This window comes from Balaenoptera physalus (assembly GCF_965194825.1).
Source record: "Balaenoptera physalus genome assembly, chromosome: 4".
In the NCBI taxonomy this organism is placed as follows: Eukaryota; Metazoa; Chordata; class Mammalia; order Artiodactyla; family Balaenopteridae; genus Balaenoptera; species Balaenoptera physalus.
The window spans coordinates 74,171,620-74,188,271 of record NC_138891.1 but is presented as its reverse complement, the minus strand read 5'-3'; the positions used below and the strand labels follow the sequence as shown (position 1 = coordinate 74,188,271).

The 16,652-nt window shown below is 38.5% G+C and overlaps 1 protein-coding gene across 2 annotated transcripts in view; it reads left to right on the top strand.

Moving 5' to 3' along the window:
- Nucleotides 1-16,652, top strand: part of FBXO45 (F-box protein 45) — a gene marked incomplete at its 5' end in the record, with an annotated part of 57,437 nt that overhangs the window by 9,934 nt on the left and 30,851 nt on the right. The window contains one exon of one of the 2 annotated variants that reach the window (XM_082458696.1): nt 817-4,043. The exons of the other annotated variant lie outside the window; for it this stretch is intronic. Coding sequence (XP_082314822.1) covers nt 817-1,002 — 186 coding nt within the window. The 3' untranslated portion in view covers nt 1,003-4,043. Of the gene's footprint in view, nt 1-816; nt 4,044-16,652 lie in introns of those variants that run through there. 2 annotated transcript variants of the gene reach the window in all.

Genomic DNA, 16,652 nt, shown 5'->3' with positions numbered 1-16,652 from the left:
TATATACCCAAAACTTTTTCATCATCCCCAGCATAAACTCTGTGCCCACTGAACGATAACGCCACATTTCTTCCTCCCCCAAGCCTCTGGTAACCTCTATTCAATTTTCTATCTATATGAATTTGAATATTCCAGGTGCTTGATACAAGTGGAATCATATAATATTTGTATTTTTGTGTCTGGCTTATTTCTCTTAACATAATGTTTTCAAGGTCCATTCATGTCATAGCACATATTAAAATTTCATTTCTTTTTAAGGTTGAATAACATTCCATTGTATGTATGTACTATAGTAATTTGAGAAAATTTAGGTAGCCTTTTTTGGTAAAATATGCCAAGTTATAGATTTTAGTGGTAACCTTCTTAAGAAAAGTCTTTAAAAAGAATAAATAAAATCTGGGGACTGTTCAGGAAGAATATTTAAATTTTCAGTATTAAATATAAATCCCACACAAGTCTTAAGTTTTTTTTTGTTTTTTGTTTTTTTTTAAACATCTTTATTGAAGTATAATTGCTTTACAATGGTGTGTTAGTTTCTGCTTTATAACAAAGTGAATCAGTTATACATATACATATGTTGCCATATCTCTTCCCTCTTGCATCTCCCTCCCTCCCACCCTCCCTATCCCACCCCTCTAGGTGGTCACAAAGCACAGAGCTGATCTCCCTGTGCTATGTGGTTGCTTCCCACTAGCTATCTATTTTACATTTGGTAGTGGAGATACATAGTCTTAATAATATTTTCAACTTGATTACATCTAGCTGTGCCTTTGATGGGTTTTCTTCTTACCTTCTTTTTTTGATGTCTGTTTGCAGATAGGAGAAAGAATTCGAGTCATCTTGGACATGGAAGATAAGACTTTAGCTTTTGAACGTGGATATGAATTCCTGGGGGTTGCCTTTAGAGGACTTCCAAAGGTCTGCTTATATCCAGCAGTTTCTGCTGTATATGGTAACACAGAAGTGACTTTGGTTTACCTTGGAAAACCTTTGGATGGATGACAGTGGCTTTCTTGGGATGAAAGACAGAGTGGAGGAGATACCTGCTTGTGGAAAGTAGAATCATGAAGTGACAGTGTCATACATGCATGCCCAAGAAACATCCTGAAAAAACACATGATATTGTTAACTGGAGAAGCAACTCTACAGCAGAGATTATCTTAGTGTTTCCTCTTTTCTACTGGGCCAGAAAAATCCTCAGGGTTGCAGTTGGTTGAGTGGGCAGTTGACATATGCATGTTTCAACAGATTTTGTCTCTAAGTTAGTGATGTGATATTTCCAACTTTTAAGGTGAGATCTTAGAGATGGTGTAAAAGGGATAAGATAAGGAACTAGCAAGAGTTTTAAGTAGTGTGTTTGTGAAGAAAGACTGATCCTGTTTTACAACTGCCTGTTTTTTCTCCAGACCCTTTTTTCCAGCCAGCTTGACTATTAGAAAAGTATGAAACTGGTTGGATTTTATTTAATATTTTTAATATATTGAGAAGCATGGTCTGCCTGGACTGCACTTCTCTAACGGTGAGATATAAAATTGTGCAGCTATTTTAAAAGTTGTATATACAATATGTGTGTAAAAAAAAAAAACTGTAAAAAAAAACAAAACAGGACAAAGGAGTTGCTTTGTTCTAGTTCAATTTCTTAAAAACCACTACATGGTACAAAATTAGAGTAACATTTAGGGACAGTTTGGTAACTACAAAGATTTTAAGAGGAGATGTGTTGTATTGGCTCATTTTGTATTATATTTGGCTTACAGTTTCCATGCCTATTACAGTCTGATTTATTTTTTTAACCATCAAAATTATTAAACAGATCCTTCAAATCTCCAGGCTAAGATTGAGGGAAGGCAAATCTATTTCTAATCGTTCATATATCAATAATAATAATAATGTGCATCTTATAGAATCTGGTTTTATTTTTTGACCTTCCAAGAAAGTGTCTCATAAGAACAGAGAACATTGCCATTTGTTCTTATAGGCCTCAAATATGAAAGCTGTTAGTCACAGACCTTAAGAAAATAATTGATCAATGGTCCTTTTATTTTGTAACTTTATAATGCTGTAGATATTATAATTTTTTTAATTTCATATTGTTTACATCATGCAACAATCTAAGCCTCAAACTCTTCATTGGGGTTGTCAAGAAAATGTTTACTCATCCATCTGAAACAGTGCCAACCTGAACCCAGCTTAAGAATGTTCTTTATCTCATTATAAATAATTGCCCCCATGGGACTTGAAATAAAACACCTTATGCTGGAAACTTCAGGTTGGTGATATTTTGAAGGTTTTATTGTAGAAGAGTTTAACGTTAATTCCTATTCAGAATTTTTGACTAAGAAATCTGATTTCACTAATACTCTTTCAAATTAATAATTCAACGTACATGAGCTGAGATTTTCTTTTGTTAGAAAAGAAACAAACATCTTTCTGTATGAAAGTAAATTGTATGGTTTCAGATACATCTTTGTGATAAGAATTGACTAAGGCAAGTGGAATCTTTGTATTTTTTAGGTTTTGCTGTATGCATATTTTGTTTTGAATCTGATAAAATTAGGGACAGCAAGCATCTGGCTGGGGTTCTTGGGCTGCTCCTTGCGAGTTAATGTTATCAGTACTCCTGTGAAACAAGGGATTTCAGTCATGGACAAAGATTTCATTTTTGCCACCTGAAAGGTTTACAAGTATTTGTTGTATATTTGGTGTGTTGCTTAAAGGTGTAATCTGGTAAAGATCCTTTTTGATACCCACATCAAGGAAGAAACCTCCTAGAAACCATATTTAATACTACAGAGTGAAATTATATGTTAAATGTATTAGAGAACATAGCTGCTACAGAAATTGATTTTTCTTGGTGTGGAACAACTCAATTTGGCAAAGTTTAAAATTTAATTAAAGAAGAGATCTGGTTCAGGATAAAGATCGAACTAGTTAGAAAGCTGTAAGGTCTTTTAAGCACTTGTTTCTTTTTCAGATTGTGATATGGTCGATTCCAAGAGCTTTTGCTCAGAGTTTTGTTTATATCTTCTGTTTTGTCTTATTAGTAAACATTCATTTGTAACAAAGTTTTGAAGGTGCTGAATGGAAAACAGAAACACATGGTTATTGCATATTGAACCTAGAATCAAATAATTGCCTAAATATTTAATAACAAGCCATTCTTGTCTCAAAGACTTAAATTCCTTAATATCCAATTTGCAAATTTTATAAAATGGAGGTTCATATTTAGCATGAGCATCAGGGGAATGAAGAGCCTTCATTTATAACCTGGTAAATTAATTTGTTACTGGAGACCAATAGTAGTTGTACAGAATAATAAGACAAACTGTTACAATGTTTGAGGAAATGGAATCTCTTTTTCATTGGTGCTGAGAGAGCACTTAGGTAGAAGCCAGTTGCCTCTGAATACTGAATATAAATCATCTAAGCCAGTGGTTCTCAACCTTGGCTATAGTTTGGAGTCACAGGCATTTTGAAAAATATTGATGCTTGGGTCCCATACCCTAAGATTCTGATGTTGGTCTGGGCTATGACATGACCATAAGGATTTTTAAAACTTCTTAGGTGATTTCAATATGTTGCCAAGGTTGAGAACCACTGATCTAAATTCACCTTAAGTTTTCTTATCTGCAAAAAAAAAAAAAAAAAATCCTTGCTCCCTCCCTTCACTACCTCATAAGGATATTGGGGGTAAAGAAGAAAATAATGGGAAAGTGCTTGTGCTATGGATAAAAAGTGCTATTGAAAGGCAAAGTTATATTTGTTGTATTTCAGCTGAAACTCTGATCAGGAAGAGATGTGTAATTGAATTTGCTCTGTTGACTTGGGAAACCAGGAGCACTCTCTTTGGTTCTTAACTTTAGCAAAGCGTGCAGATGGGTAAGAAAACATTACTATTACTCTTATTCATTCTATGGTCTTCTGTCATACTTGAGATAGGCTGGTTTAATTATCTGGTTTTACACAGGAAAGAAGAAATATTAAGGTTTAAAGTCTGTAATGGTCAATGGCTCACAATTCATTAAAACTTTTCATACAAAGAATTCTGTGGTTAATATATGTCATTTCTTAGTTGCCATTATTTTTTCATTCTCTGACTTTTGAATATTGAACCATTTATTTCATCTGCTTCATTCTTATTCCTGTAAGTTTGGATATAGATTTGATAAGGCACCTAAAGCAAGTAGGTGTTGCTCAGTTGAATACTTCAAGTCACGGTTCCGTGATTAGGCATCTTCTGTCTTTTAGATATGATTTGACCTGGGAGAGAGAGTTTTGAAAAGAACAGAGCCCTAACCCACATAGTAGGTATTACAATTAACTTTTCATTTATGTCTCCAAACTGCTGTTTATATAGACTGTAATATTTATATTTTTGATCGTCTAAAAAAATGAACGGTTTGATAAGATAGAAACTTGAAATTAAAAGATGGGTATTGAGATTACATTCTAGAAATCAGGACCACCACTTTAAAGCCTTCCTGAAAGGAACAGTTCATACCTAACCCAAATGCTATTCTAATAAAGCATTCCTCAGTTTCTCTAGCTGAATGTAATCTCTCCTTCCTTGAAATTTCCTTGTCTTTATATTTATCTATACTTAGCTCATGCTGTATTACTTTATACCTTGTATAAATTTATTTATATTTATTATTTGTTTATGTCTTAGCTCCCCTAAACATCTTAAGAAAGAATCTCTGATGGACTCATCTTTATGCTCATGTTATCAAACCCACTGTAGGAAGAAAAAAAGCTCTGAATTTACAGACGATAGTAACAAAAGATAGATGAGAAAAATTCTTTTTGTATCCTGTCCGAGTGAAGCAAATCTGAGGCTTGTAAGGAAGTGATAGTGACTGTGAATGCATTTTAGCCATTCCCCTTTATTCTTAAATATTGGTAAACTCTGATACTTAGTTCTTGGTATAGATTTCTTATTTGTTTAGAATTAAAATTAGAATTCTGTATATTAATTTTTTGAAATTCTTTTTTGCTTTAGTTTCTTAATAAAAAGTTAAAACAAACATTAATCACCTGTGATTGCTTACATTTAAAACAAGGAATTTTTTTGTATGTTGGTCAGAAAGAAAAATGGTAATACCTTAGTAGCCAAATGTGTTGATGGAATTTACCTATAAATTCCATGCCTTTTAATAATGGAATCCACATTTCCCATGTTTAGAATGGACCATGGCCAGGGAATAGTAATTCACTAGGATCTTGTTTCGCTATCGCCTCCACCCCCAGCTAACAGTTGTTTGATAATGCAGTAGTTTGCCAAGAGTTATAAGAAGCAGGCATGGCTGAACAAATGGCTCCTGTGATCCAAAAGCTTAAAAGAATCAGTTGATCATGTTGCTGAAAGTTGCTTGATGTATAAATATGTTAAAATTTATACAAAGAGTTTTAATTTTCTAAAGGAAAATAAAGTAGGTGTAAAATTTCTGTATCTTTTTGTTTAGTGGGAAGAGATACCAGGGACAGCTTTACCAGTCTGTCGTCCTAATTTCTTTTTTGAATCCTCCCCCAAGCCATTTGCTTTTCATTTAATGTATTCATTAAAATACTGTTGAGAGCAACATGTTCTTTACTTTTCAGAATATAGTTTGTTGAAAGAAGTAGCCCCTCAAGATTTAAGATTGTCATTGTTCCGCTTCTGTGTGTAGGATTTCATGATGAATGAGTGACTCAAGAAGTAAGAATCATTTAGAGAGTTTTCCTTAGGTCACTCTGTTGACAGTCCTTAATTTCTGTTTCTTTTAAAACAGAAAACATATAAGAGAAAGATTAGGGAAGTCAAGTTCTGTCTGTCTATTCTGCGGTAGATACTTAGTAAGTTGTATTGTCTTTCTTCCTCCTTTTCTCTATAAATGAAATGGAGGATGAAATTGAGTAATGGGAATGGTTTTGAGGTCCTATCTCCTTTGAGAAGGCTCCTGAAATGATTTATTAAAATGCTAATATCCATTTAGATTAATTAGAGGCGTATTGTAATGGGAGTAGGCCAGATCTCTTTATTCTAATGTAACTAATGTATTCATGTTTTCCAACCAATGTTTAAAAGGTTTTTTATTTAGCCGTGCCCTTTGTTGATTACCTTTACTTTCGAAAGAAAGGATACTTAAGGTTGAAATGGGAGGGGTCAATGACTTCTCTCCCCTCTTCAACAGTCCAGAGAGTGATATATATAGTTCACAACTAAATTGCCCAGAGCTCTACCAGCCTCACTAGACTCCACAACACAGTGGGCAGAGTGAGGGGAGGGTACGCCTGGAGTACATTGAAAGGACAACCAACTGCTCTTTTAAATAGTGACTCTACCAAGTAAAGGCTGGTGGGGTTTTTTGGTTTTGTTTTAACTCTCATGGCCTACATCTGTGTAACAATCCCTGAACTTCAGATTTTTCAGGTGCCTCTTTTAAAATGTTTTGAGGAGCTCAGTAATGTTCTAGCATTTTGGTTTTAAGGCAAGAACACTGGAGTAATAGTTCAGGAGTCACAAGCTCTAAGGCCTGGCAGTCCTGGTAGCCATGACATGATTCCTGAGCAGATTTCTTCTCTTTTAGGGCTGTTTCCTTATGTGCTTAAATGAGGAGATTGACCCAGCTCAGTGGTTCTCATTTTGAGCTGCTCACTAGAATCACCTGGGAAGCTTTTAATTTTTTAAACAGCTTTATTGAGATATAATCAACATATAGTAAGCTACACTTATTTCAAGTGTGCACTTTGATAAGTTTTGACATAGGTATACACCCATCACAATCAAGATAATATATACCTGGGAAGCTTTTAAAAGGTAAGATTTCCAGGCAAATTAAATTAGATGGGATGGGGGGATGCACGCAGGCATCAGTAACACTAGTTTATTTTAAAGTTCCCAGGTAATTCTCCCCTGACTAGAAATCACCATTCAGGACTGACTTTTGAAGAGACTGAGAGCGGAGGTAAAATCTCTTTTATGACCAGGAAAAAAAAAAATATATATATACATATATATGTGTATATATATAATTTATATAATATGTAATTTTATGTTTATGTAATTTGTTATATATATATATTCATATATAATACTCTAGCCCTTTACTGAGAACAAGTCAATGGCAGAGCCAGAGCTAGTAGCTAAGGCATCTAATACCTACCTCTTCTGTTCGTCCTTCTGTCATCCTTAGTGAGCTAAATATATGCAGTCATTTAAAAGAGAATGGACTTGAGGACACGGGGAGGGGGAAGGGTAAGCTGGTACGAAGTGAGAGAGTAGCATGGACATATATACACTCCCAAATGTAAAATAGATAGCTAGTGGGAAGCAACCGCATAGCACAGGGAGATCAGCTCGGTGCTTTGTGACCACCTAGAGGGCTGGGATAGGGAGGGTGGGAGGGAGACGCAAGAGGGAGGGGATATATGTATAGGTATAGCTGATTCACTTTGTTATAAAGCAGAAACTAACACACCATTGTAAAGCAATTATACTCCAATAAAGATGTTAAAAAAATTAAAAGAGGTCAGTGTCCTTATTAGGATTCTTTCAGGAACAGTGGATTTAGTATCCTTCCTGAATCAGGGTGGTTATGAAATTTGAGTGCTAAACCAAACCTGAGGAGCTGCACCTGTGGTTTGTCACATGTTAGAATCAAACTTTTGACCTCTTCGAAAAAAAGGGAGATATAATCATTGAAAATTGCTGTAGGAGAGAAATGGTAAAAGCTGGTGTTATGGGTTGAGTTGTGTCCCACCCCCACCCCCAAATTCATATGTCAAAGTCCCACTTGCCTCATAATGTGACCTTATTTGGAAATAGGGTTGTTGCAGGTGTAATTAGTTAAGATCATACCGGAATAGGGTGGGTCTCTAATCCAGTGTGATTGGTGTCCTTATAAAAAGGGTATATTTGGACCCAGACATGCACAGAGGGAGAATACCACTTGAAGATAAAGGCAAAGATTGGGTGATTCAGCAGAAGCCACGGAATATCAAAGATTGCCAGCAAAACTACCAGATGCTAGGACAGAGGAGGCATGGAACAGGTTCCTCCCTCACAGCTCTTAGAAGGAACCAGTTCTGCCCACACTTTGATCTTGGACTTCTGGCCTCCAGAACAGTGAGAAGATAAATTTCTGTTTTTAAGCCACCCAGTGTGTGGTATTTTGCTATGGCAGCCCTAGGAAACCAATATACCTGGTAAGTTTTCACTCTGACAATTTTCCTATTTCTCTCTGGGGGCAACTTCGATGCTGCATTGTGTTGTTCACTGAATCAAGAATAAGGCCAGGAACTATTTTCAAGGGTGTTACAGATTTGTTGGAAGGTCTTTTGTCAGGTTGCATTGGTAACCTAGAGTTTGTAAAGTACAATACGTAGTGTAGTGGTTAAGGGCATGGATTCTGGAGTCAAGATTTCCTGGATTCAACCCCAGTTCTACCACTTAATAGCTGCGTAACTTTGGAGAAGACATTTGATTTCTCTGTGCCTCAGTTCTCTTCTCTGTAAAAGAGGAGTGGCGGGGGGAGTGCTAATTCGTTTATAGCATATGGTGAGTTTGAAATGAAAGGCACATTGAGCTGCTTTAGAACAGCGCCAGGAACATAGTAAGCATTCAGTACATTTCTCATTATAATAGGTAAATATCATTAAGAACCAACCATGAGAAAAAAGCAATTTTGTGTGTGTGTGTGTGTGTGTGTAAAAAACAAAACTTTAAACGCATTTGGTCCTAGAATTAGGAATAGGAAACATTAAAAAAAGTATTCAAAGCAACAGAAACTTTAGGTAGTTTAAGCAAAAGAGACAGATTAAGGGGTATTTCACAGAGGTCCATAGCAAGAATGCAGTTGGACTTCACAAGGGACTTGCACAAGGCAAGGGAAAGGCATCAGGAGCCTGGGAGTATCGCTTCTTCCTCGTCTCTGAGACATCTCTTCACTCTTTCTCTTCTACATAGTTCACTTTGTGGAAAATGGCTGCCTTATACCTCTTCGTTCAGATATCAACCCAGGATGAGATTGGACTCCTAGTCCTAATACCAAATTCGAAAGATAGGGACTCCACTTCCCACTCCAGTCAGCTGTGGTCATGTCACAGGGTGGGGAGCAGGTTCACTAGTACCGAAGCTGCTAGGGTCCCAAGTCTGTACCCAATGGCTGGGAGGGGAGAGGAGGGTAGTTGGGAGGCAGTCACAGAGAAGAGAGGCTGGATACCACACAAACACCAACAAACCTACTTTTTTTTTTTTTTTAATTAATTAATTAATTTATTTATGGCTGTGTTGGGTCTTCGTTTCTGTGCAAGGGCTCTCTCCAGTTGCAGCGAGCAGGGGCCACTCTTCATCGCGGTGCACGGGCCTCTCACCGTCGCGGCCTCTCTTGTTGCGGAGCACAGGCTCCAGACGCGCAGGCTCAGCAGTTGTGGCTTACGGGCCTAGCCGCTCCGCGGCACGTGGGATCCTCCCAGACCAGGGCTCGAACCCGCGTCCCCTGCATTAGCAGGCAGACTCTCAACCACTGCGCCACCAGGGAAGCCCAAACGTACTTTTAAAAAAAAAAAAAAAAAAAAAATTATTGGAGTATAGTTGATTTACAATGTTGTGTTAGTTTCAGGTGTACAGCAAAGTGAATCAGTTATACATATACATATATCTACTCTTTTTTTTTTTAGATTATTTTCCCATATAGGCCATTACAGAGTATTGAGCAGAGTTCCCTGTGCTATACAGCAGGTTCTTATTAGTTATCTATTTTATATATTGTAGTGTGTATATGTCAATCCCAATCTCCCAATTTATCCCTCCCCGCCTTATCCCCTGGTAACCATGAGTTTGTTTTCTACATCTGTGACTCTACTTCTCTTTTGTAAATAAGTTCATTTGTACCCTTTTGTTTAGATTCCACATGTGATATGATATTTGTCTTTCTGTGTCTGGCTTACTTCACTCAGTATGACAGTCTCTAAGTCCATCCACGTTGCTGCAAATGGCAATATTTCGTTCTTTTTTTATGGCTGAGTAGTATTCCATTGTATATATGTACCACATCTTCTTTATCCATTCCTCTGTTGATGGAGATTTAGGTTGCTTCCATGTCTTGGCTATTGTAAATAATGCTGCAATGAACATTGGGGTGCATGTATCTTTTTGAATTAAGGTTTTCTCCAGGTATATGCCCAGGAGTGGGATTGCTGGGTCATATGGTAATTCTATTTTTAGTTTTTTAAGGAACCTCCATATTGTTCTCCATAGTGGCTATGCCAATTTACATGCCCAGCAACATGTAGGAGGGTTCCCTTATCTCCACACCCTCTCCAGCATTTATTATTTGTAGACTTTTTGATGATGTCCATTCTGACTGGTGTGAGGTGATACCTCGTAGTTTTGATTTGCATTTCTCTAATAATTAGTGATGTTGAGCTTTTCATGTGCTTTTTGGCCAACAAACATGCTTTTATTTCAAAGTTCGGCCATATAAAGAGTAGCATGTTTAGGGACTCTGAGAGGGGGGAGAAAAACAGGAGGCTGAAAGGGGTGAGGAGAAAAGGATACAGAGAGGAGAGCAGGACAACCCCATAGAGGGATGGAGGCTTACAGCATGATAGCACCCGAGGGAGAGGACCAGCATCTCCATGCCAGACTCAGTCTTGAGAGGCAGCAGACACTGCCTGGGCAGCAGGGGCTGCACCTTAGCAGGAGCTGGTTTGTTAAATAGAGGGCAAGAATAAAAAGCTCAGGTCCTGTGGATCTTGAAAAAAGAAACTATACTTCTTGCCTCATACTTCTGTTCCCTGCTTTAAGACAGAGCCTAAAGGATGGTGAGATTTGAAATTCAAAGGAAAGCCAGCTCCATGATCTGCTTTTTGTTTGGCTGATCTTGCATCATTAGCACCCAGCTACTCATTGGCTGCTCATTTTGAACAGCCAATGTGTTGCCCCCTGTGAATGTGAAAAATGGGGGTAATTGCATTGTTAGTAAGTTGCTCCCTCTCTTGTGGGAATCATGCTTACATAGTTCACTGGATTCCTCTCCTGGAGGACCCCAAGTTTAATTTTGGTTGTTTTGGGGGATCCTGAAGTGAACTTAGGGTCACAGCCTGGAGGGGAGTTTGGTGATGTGGTGAACTGAGGAAATATTTTAGGGAAAGGACAGATCTCAATCAGCTCAGGCTGCTATAGTGAAATATTATAAACTGAGTGGCTTATCAACAACAGAAATTTATTTCTCACATTCTGGAGGCTACAAGTACGAGATCAGGGTGCCAGGGTGGTCGATTTCTGGTGAGAAATCCTCTTCCAGGTTACACACCTTTCTAGTTGTATCCTCACGTGGCTCACAGCAGAGCAGAAAAAGCAAGCTCTCTTGTGACTCTTTTAAGGCCGCTAATCCCATTCATGAGAGCTTTACCCTTATGACTTCATCTATCCTAATTACCTCCTAAGGCCCAACCCCACCTCCTAATACCATCACTTTGGGGGTGGAGTTTCAACATATAAATTTTGAGGGGACACAAACATTCAGTCCATAAGAGCAAAGGAATCATATGTTCAAATCCTCTACTGCTTCAACCAAGTGAAATGTTCCTGCTTCGCATGGGGTGAAACTTAAGAGCTACAGGTTTTGAGGTAGAAAAGGAGCTCTTATAGGAAGATGGAGCCAGGCATCCTCCCAGAGGGGGCTCAAGAGGACCTACTGCACTGTCCACACCCTCCTCCCTGCCCAAGCATGTATGTGTCTCCTGATTTCATGACCTGTTGTGGCCTGCCACACTTGCACCCATGTCCCTGACCTAGGGACCCCCATGAGGAGTTGAAGTTTCTTCTGTGCAGCTGCCCCTCCCATGAGGAAGCACAAGATACAGTAAAGAACAAGGGTATTACAAGGTCTTGTCTTCTGTGCATCTCTCACCCAGGGCCTTATCAGAGGTGGCTGGTGGAAAATTATGATTGAGGCTTTCTTATCTCTTTTCCCATCAGCATCATGACTAGCGGCACAAATAAAATACTAAGAGCCTCTAGTGTAGGGAATCAATGTAGAGCTCACTCTCCTCACTTGGATGTTCATTCATCTCTCACACATCTATTGAGCACCTTCTTCATAGCATGTACGGTGCTGTGTTAGGACCAGGTCCCTGCACTCCTGATCTTTATAGATGTCGTGCTTAATATTTCTGAGCACCTGCTGTGTGCCTTTACCTACATTATCTCATTTATTTATCACAACATCTTAATGGTATTCACTTTTTGGGGGATGTGAGTTGATTTACAATGTTGTGTTAGTTTTAGGTGCAGAGCAAAGTGATTCAGTTATACATAAGACAGCACAGGGAACTATACTCAATATTTTGTATTTACTTTTTATAGGAGAGACCTGAGGCTCTCAGAGGATAAGTGACTTGCTAAGTTTCAGAGTTGGGATTTGGACCCAGATCTATGGCTCAAAAGCTTGATCACTTTCCATTCAAGGGGGAGGCAGACACGTCAATAGACAAACAACCCATAACAAAGTGGGTGTTCTTGAAGAGGCAGACACAAGTAGTGGTGGTGGCCGACTTGCCTGGAAGGTCAGCAGAGACGCTGTGACAGTTGCTTTATTCGTCAGGACTGGGAAGACAAATGAGCACAACACGTGTTCCCTGCTCTCAAGCTACATTCAGGGTCTGTGCTAGCTCCTCTTTTCTTCCTCTCTCACCTCTGTGAACTGTCCCCTTTTGTTTTGCCTATTAATTATGATCAGCAGTAACTACACAACCCCTGACCTTTGTCTGGGTGGCCAGATAAAATACAGTATGGCCAATGAGATTTGAATTTCAGATAAATGAATACTTTTTTAGTATAAGTATGTTCCCAGTGTTGCATAATATGTACTTATGCTAAAGAATTATTCATCGTTTACATAATTCAAAAAGAGACATGTACCACAATGTTCATTGCAGCACGATTTACAATAGCTAGGACATGGAAGCAGCCTAAGTGTCCATCAACAGATGAATGGATAACGAAGATGTGGCACATATATACAATGGAATATTACTCGGCCATAAAAAGAAATAAAATTGAGTTATTTGTAGTGAGGTGGGTGGATCTAGAGTCTGTCATACAGAGTGAAGTAAGTCAAAAAGAGAAAAACAAATACCATATGCTAATACATATATATGGAATCTAAAAAAAAAAATGGTTCTGAAGAACCTAGAGGCAGGACAGGAATAAAGACGCAGATGTAGAGAATGGACTTGAGGACACGGGGAGGGGGAAGGGTAAGCTGGGACGAAGTGAGAGAGTGGGATGGATATATATACACTACCAAATGTAAAATAGATAGCTAGTGGGAAGCAGCCACATAGCACAGGGAGATCAGCTCGGTGCTTTGTGACCACTTAGAGGGGTGGGATAAGGAGGGTGGGAGGGAGACGTAGAGGGAGGGGCTATGGGGATATATGTATATGTATAGCTGATTCACTTTGTTATACAGCAGAAACTAACACACCATTGTAAAGCAATTATACTCCAATAAAGATGTTAGAAAAAAAGAATTATTCATTGTTTATCCGAAATTCAAATTTCACTGGGTGTCCTGTATTTTTATTTGCTAAATCTGGCAACTTTAAACCCAGCCGGGGACCTCGTGTTTGGTCCTCACAGTCAGCAGCGATACCTTTCTTAGCCCGTGGCTTTTCTGTGTAGCATCCTGATAGCAGCCTGGCCCTGGGCTCCTGGGCTCCACCCAAGCACTCTCACCTGCTGCTTTACATGCCCCAGCAGGGGAGCGGGCTCTGCTGCTGCTGCAGAGAAAAGCTTTCATCATAATCTCTTGCTTTGCTTTCCCTGACAGCACCTCCCTGGCACCACACTGGCAGGCTGGCACGGTACGCAGAGCATGCAGGTAGAAATTGGCAGAACTTCATCTCAAAGGAAATGGCCCAAGAGGGGAAAATGTTGAAACAGTAGAAGTCTGTGGCCTAAACTCAAAGCACAGACTGTTAATAAATACCCTTCACTTTGCAGGTTGGAAGAAGCAGACATTTTTAGTTACTTGATTCTTTCCTCAGTTAGGGCTCCTGGTCCCTCTCCTCCTCTCCCCTGTTCAGATATTTACTAAGGACCTACCATGAACACCATACTATCAGGCAGGCAGAGATGAGGAAAACTTCGCCCTCAAGGATCTCATGGCCCAGCAAGGAAACCAAGACCTGCCTAAATAGCTGTAACATACAGTAGAAAATTAACACCTGAGGGAAGTGCAGAGAGAAAGCTATGGGACTTCAGAAGAAGAAGAAGGTGAGGGAGAGGTTCAATCCAAGCTCCTTCGTGAAGGAGGTGTCTTTTGAGCAGACCCTCAAAGGATAAATAGTATTTAAACATTCTCATTTTGCTAAATAACAAACTGTTGAACGCTAATTCATTAATAGCAATTTACAATTTGTCAAATGACCAGCTCACTAAAACCTTGTTTCTTTTAACTATTTATAGACTTTATAGCAATTTGTTTTTTACCAAAACTTCCAAATATTGTTTATTATTGTTTTTTAAAATCTCAGGCAATGTCATGTCCCAAATGTCAAAAATATCATAAGGTTTATTTCTCTCTTCCACCCAATTTTATTTTTTAATGTCTAAAAATTGTATAAGTTTCAGGTGTACAGCATTATAATTTGGCATTTGTATTCACTACAAAGTGATCACCATTACAAGTCTAGCTGCCATCCATCACCATAGAGTTGACCCGCTTCACTCATTTTACTTACCCCTTAACCCCCTTCTCCTCTGGTAACCACCGATCTCTTCTCTGTATCTGTATACCTGTATCTGTGAATCTGTTCTGGTTTCATCCTGTTTGTTCATCCATTTTGGTTTTTTTTTTTTAGATTCCACATATTGGTGAAATCATATGGTATTTGTCTTTCTCCACCTGACTAGTTCACTTAGCATAATACTTTCAAGGTCCATCCAAGTTGTCGCAAATGGCCAAATTTCATTCTTTTTTATGGCCGAGTAGCATGCCATTGTATATATACACCACATCTTCTTTATCCATTCCTTCATTGATGAACACTTAAGTTGTTTCCATATCTTGGCTATTGTAAATAATGCTGCAATGAACTTGGTGCATATATCTTTTCAAGTTTGTGTTTTCATGTTCTTGAGATAAATACCCAGAAGTGGAATAGCTGGGTCATACAGTAGTTTTCTTCTTAATTCTTTGAGGACTCTCCATACAGTTTTCCATAGTGGCTGCACCAATTTACAGATTAGTAAGTGGATCCGCATCACCTATGGTCCATGTGATTTTCAATCTGGTGGTTTTACCCTGGTTTTTGGGTAGAGTCTGCTCATGAGCCCTTTAAAAGTGGGTTTTCCAGACTGGTGGTTGCTGAGGGGGAGGGGCTTGGGGGAGGGATGGAGTGGGAGGTTGGGGTTAACAGATGTGAGCTTTTATAGATAGAATGGATAAACAACAAGGTCCTACTCTATAGCACAGAGAAACATATTCAATATCCGATGATATACCATAGTAGAATACTTTAAAAAATAATGTATATATGTATATATATGTATAACTGAATCAATTTGCTGTATAGCAGTAATTAACACAACATTGTAAATCAACTATACTTCAATTTAAAGAAAAAAAGGAAAAAAAGTGGGTTTTCCATTCCCTTCATTTCTATAGTTTTCCTGAGCATATTCCCCATCGGTTTTTCAAAGCCAAGTGTTTGGGGTGCTTGACTGGCTTGTCTCTCCCATGCAGGATCTAGGGGTTGGGGTGCCTGATGTGGAGCTCAAATCCCTTGTTCCTCAGGGAAAAGATTCATACCTTTGTGATCCCGCTGCGTGTGGATCACTGTGGCTAGGGTGTGAGTTTTCCCTTGAGGAGCCCGTCTCTCTGCTTCTCTTACCCATGTCGATGCTGTCCTTTTACCTTTCGTTGTGGAAGCTCTGTTCCTCCAGTTTTCAGGTCCCCTTCCAAGGGAATTATTCCATACATAGTTGTAGATCTCTTGTGTCCATGGGAGGAGGTGAGTTCAGGATCTTGCTACACCACTGTCTTGAACCTTCTCTTTTCTGATGAATCTCTTCTAACCAACTTTAAACTCATTTCGCTGTATCCTTGGGCTTCTGCGACTCCACTGACTTGATTCCCACAGATACAATTTTCTGCAGACACATGCTTGAAGCTTTCTCTATCTCATGACTATTCCTATGTAATTTTGACTTTTTTGAAATAAGCAGAATAATAAAGACAATAACAACAAACACCCACTGTTCAGCTTTAACAAATCTTAACATTTTTCAATATTTGCTTCAGATAATTTTTCACTACAAATAAAATATTACAGATACAGTTGAAGCCCTTATATACCCTTGCCTGTGATTTGATGCCTTTCCTTTCCAGAATCTGAGACTTCTCTTTCCCATGTTTATTTTTATACTTTTCTACATATGCATGATTCCGTAAAGGTTTAGCATTGTTTTGCATATTTAAAAACTATTTATGTATGTACATATATATCATAATACCGTTTATGTCCTTCTTTAACGTTATGTCCTTATGATTTATCCATACCTGAACATAGAGCTGTTAATTCATTTTAGATTACTATATAGCATTCCATTTTACAAATATACTACAATCTATTCATTCTTCTGTTGATGGATGTTTAGGTTA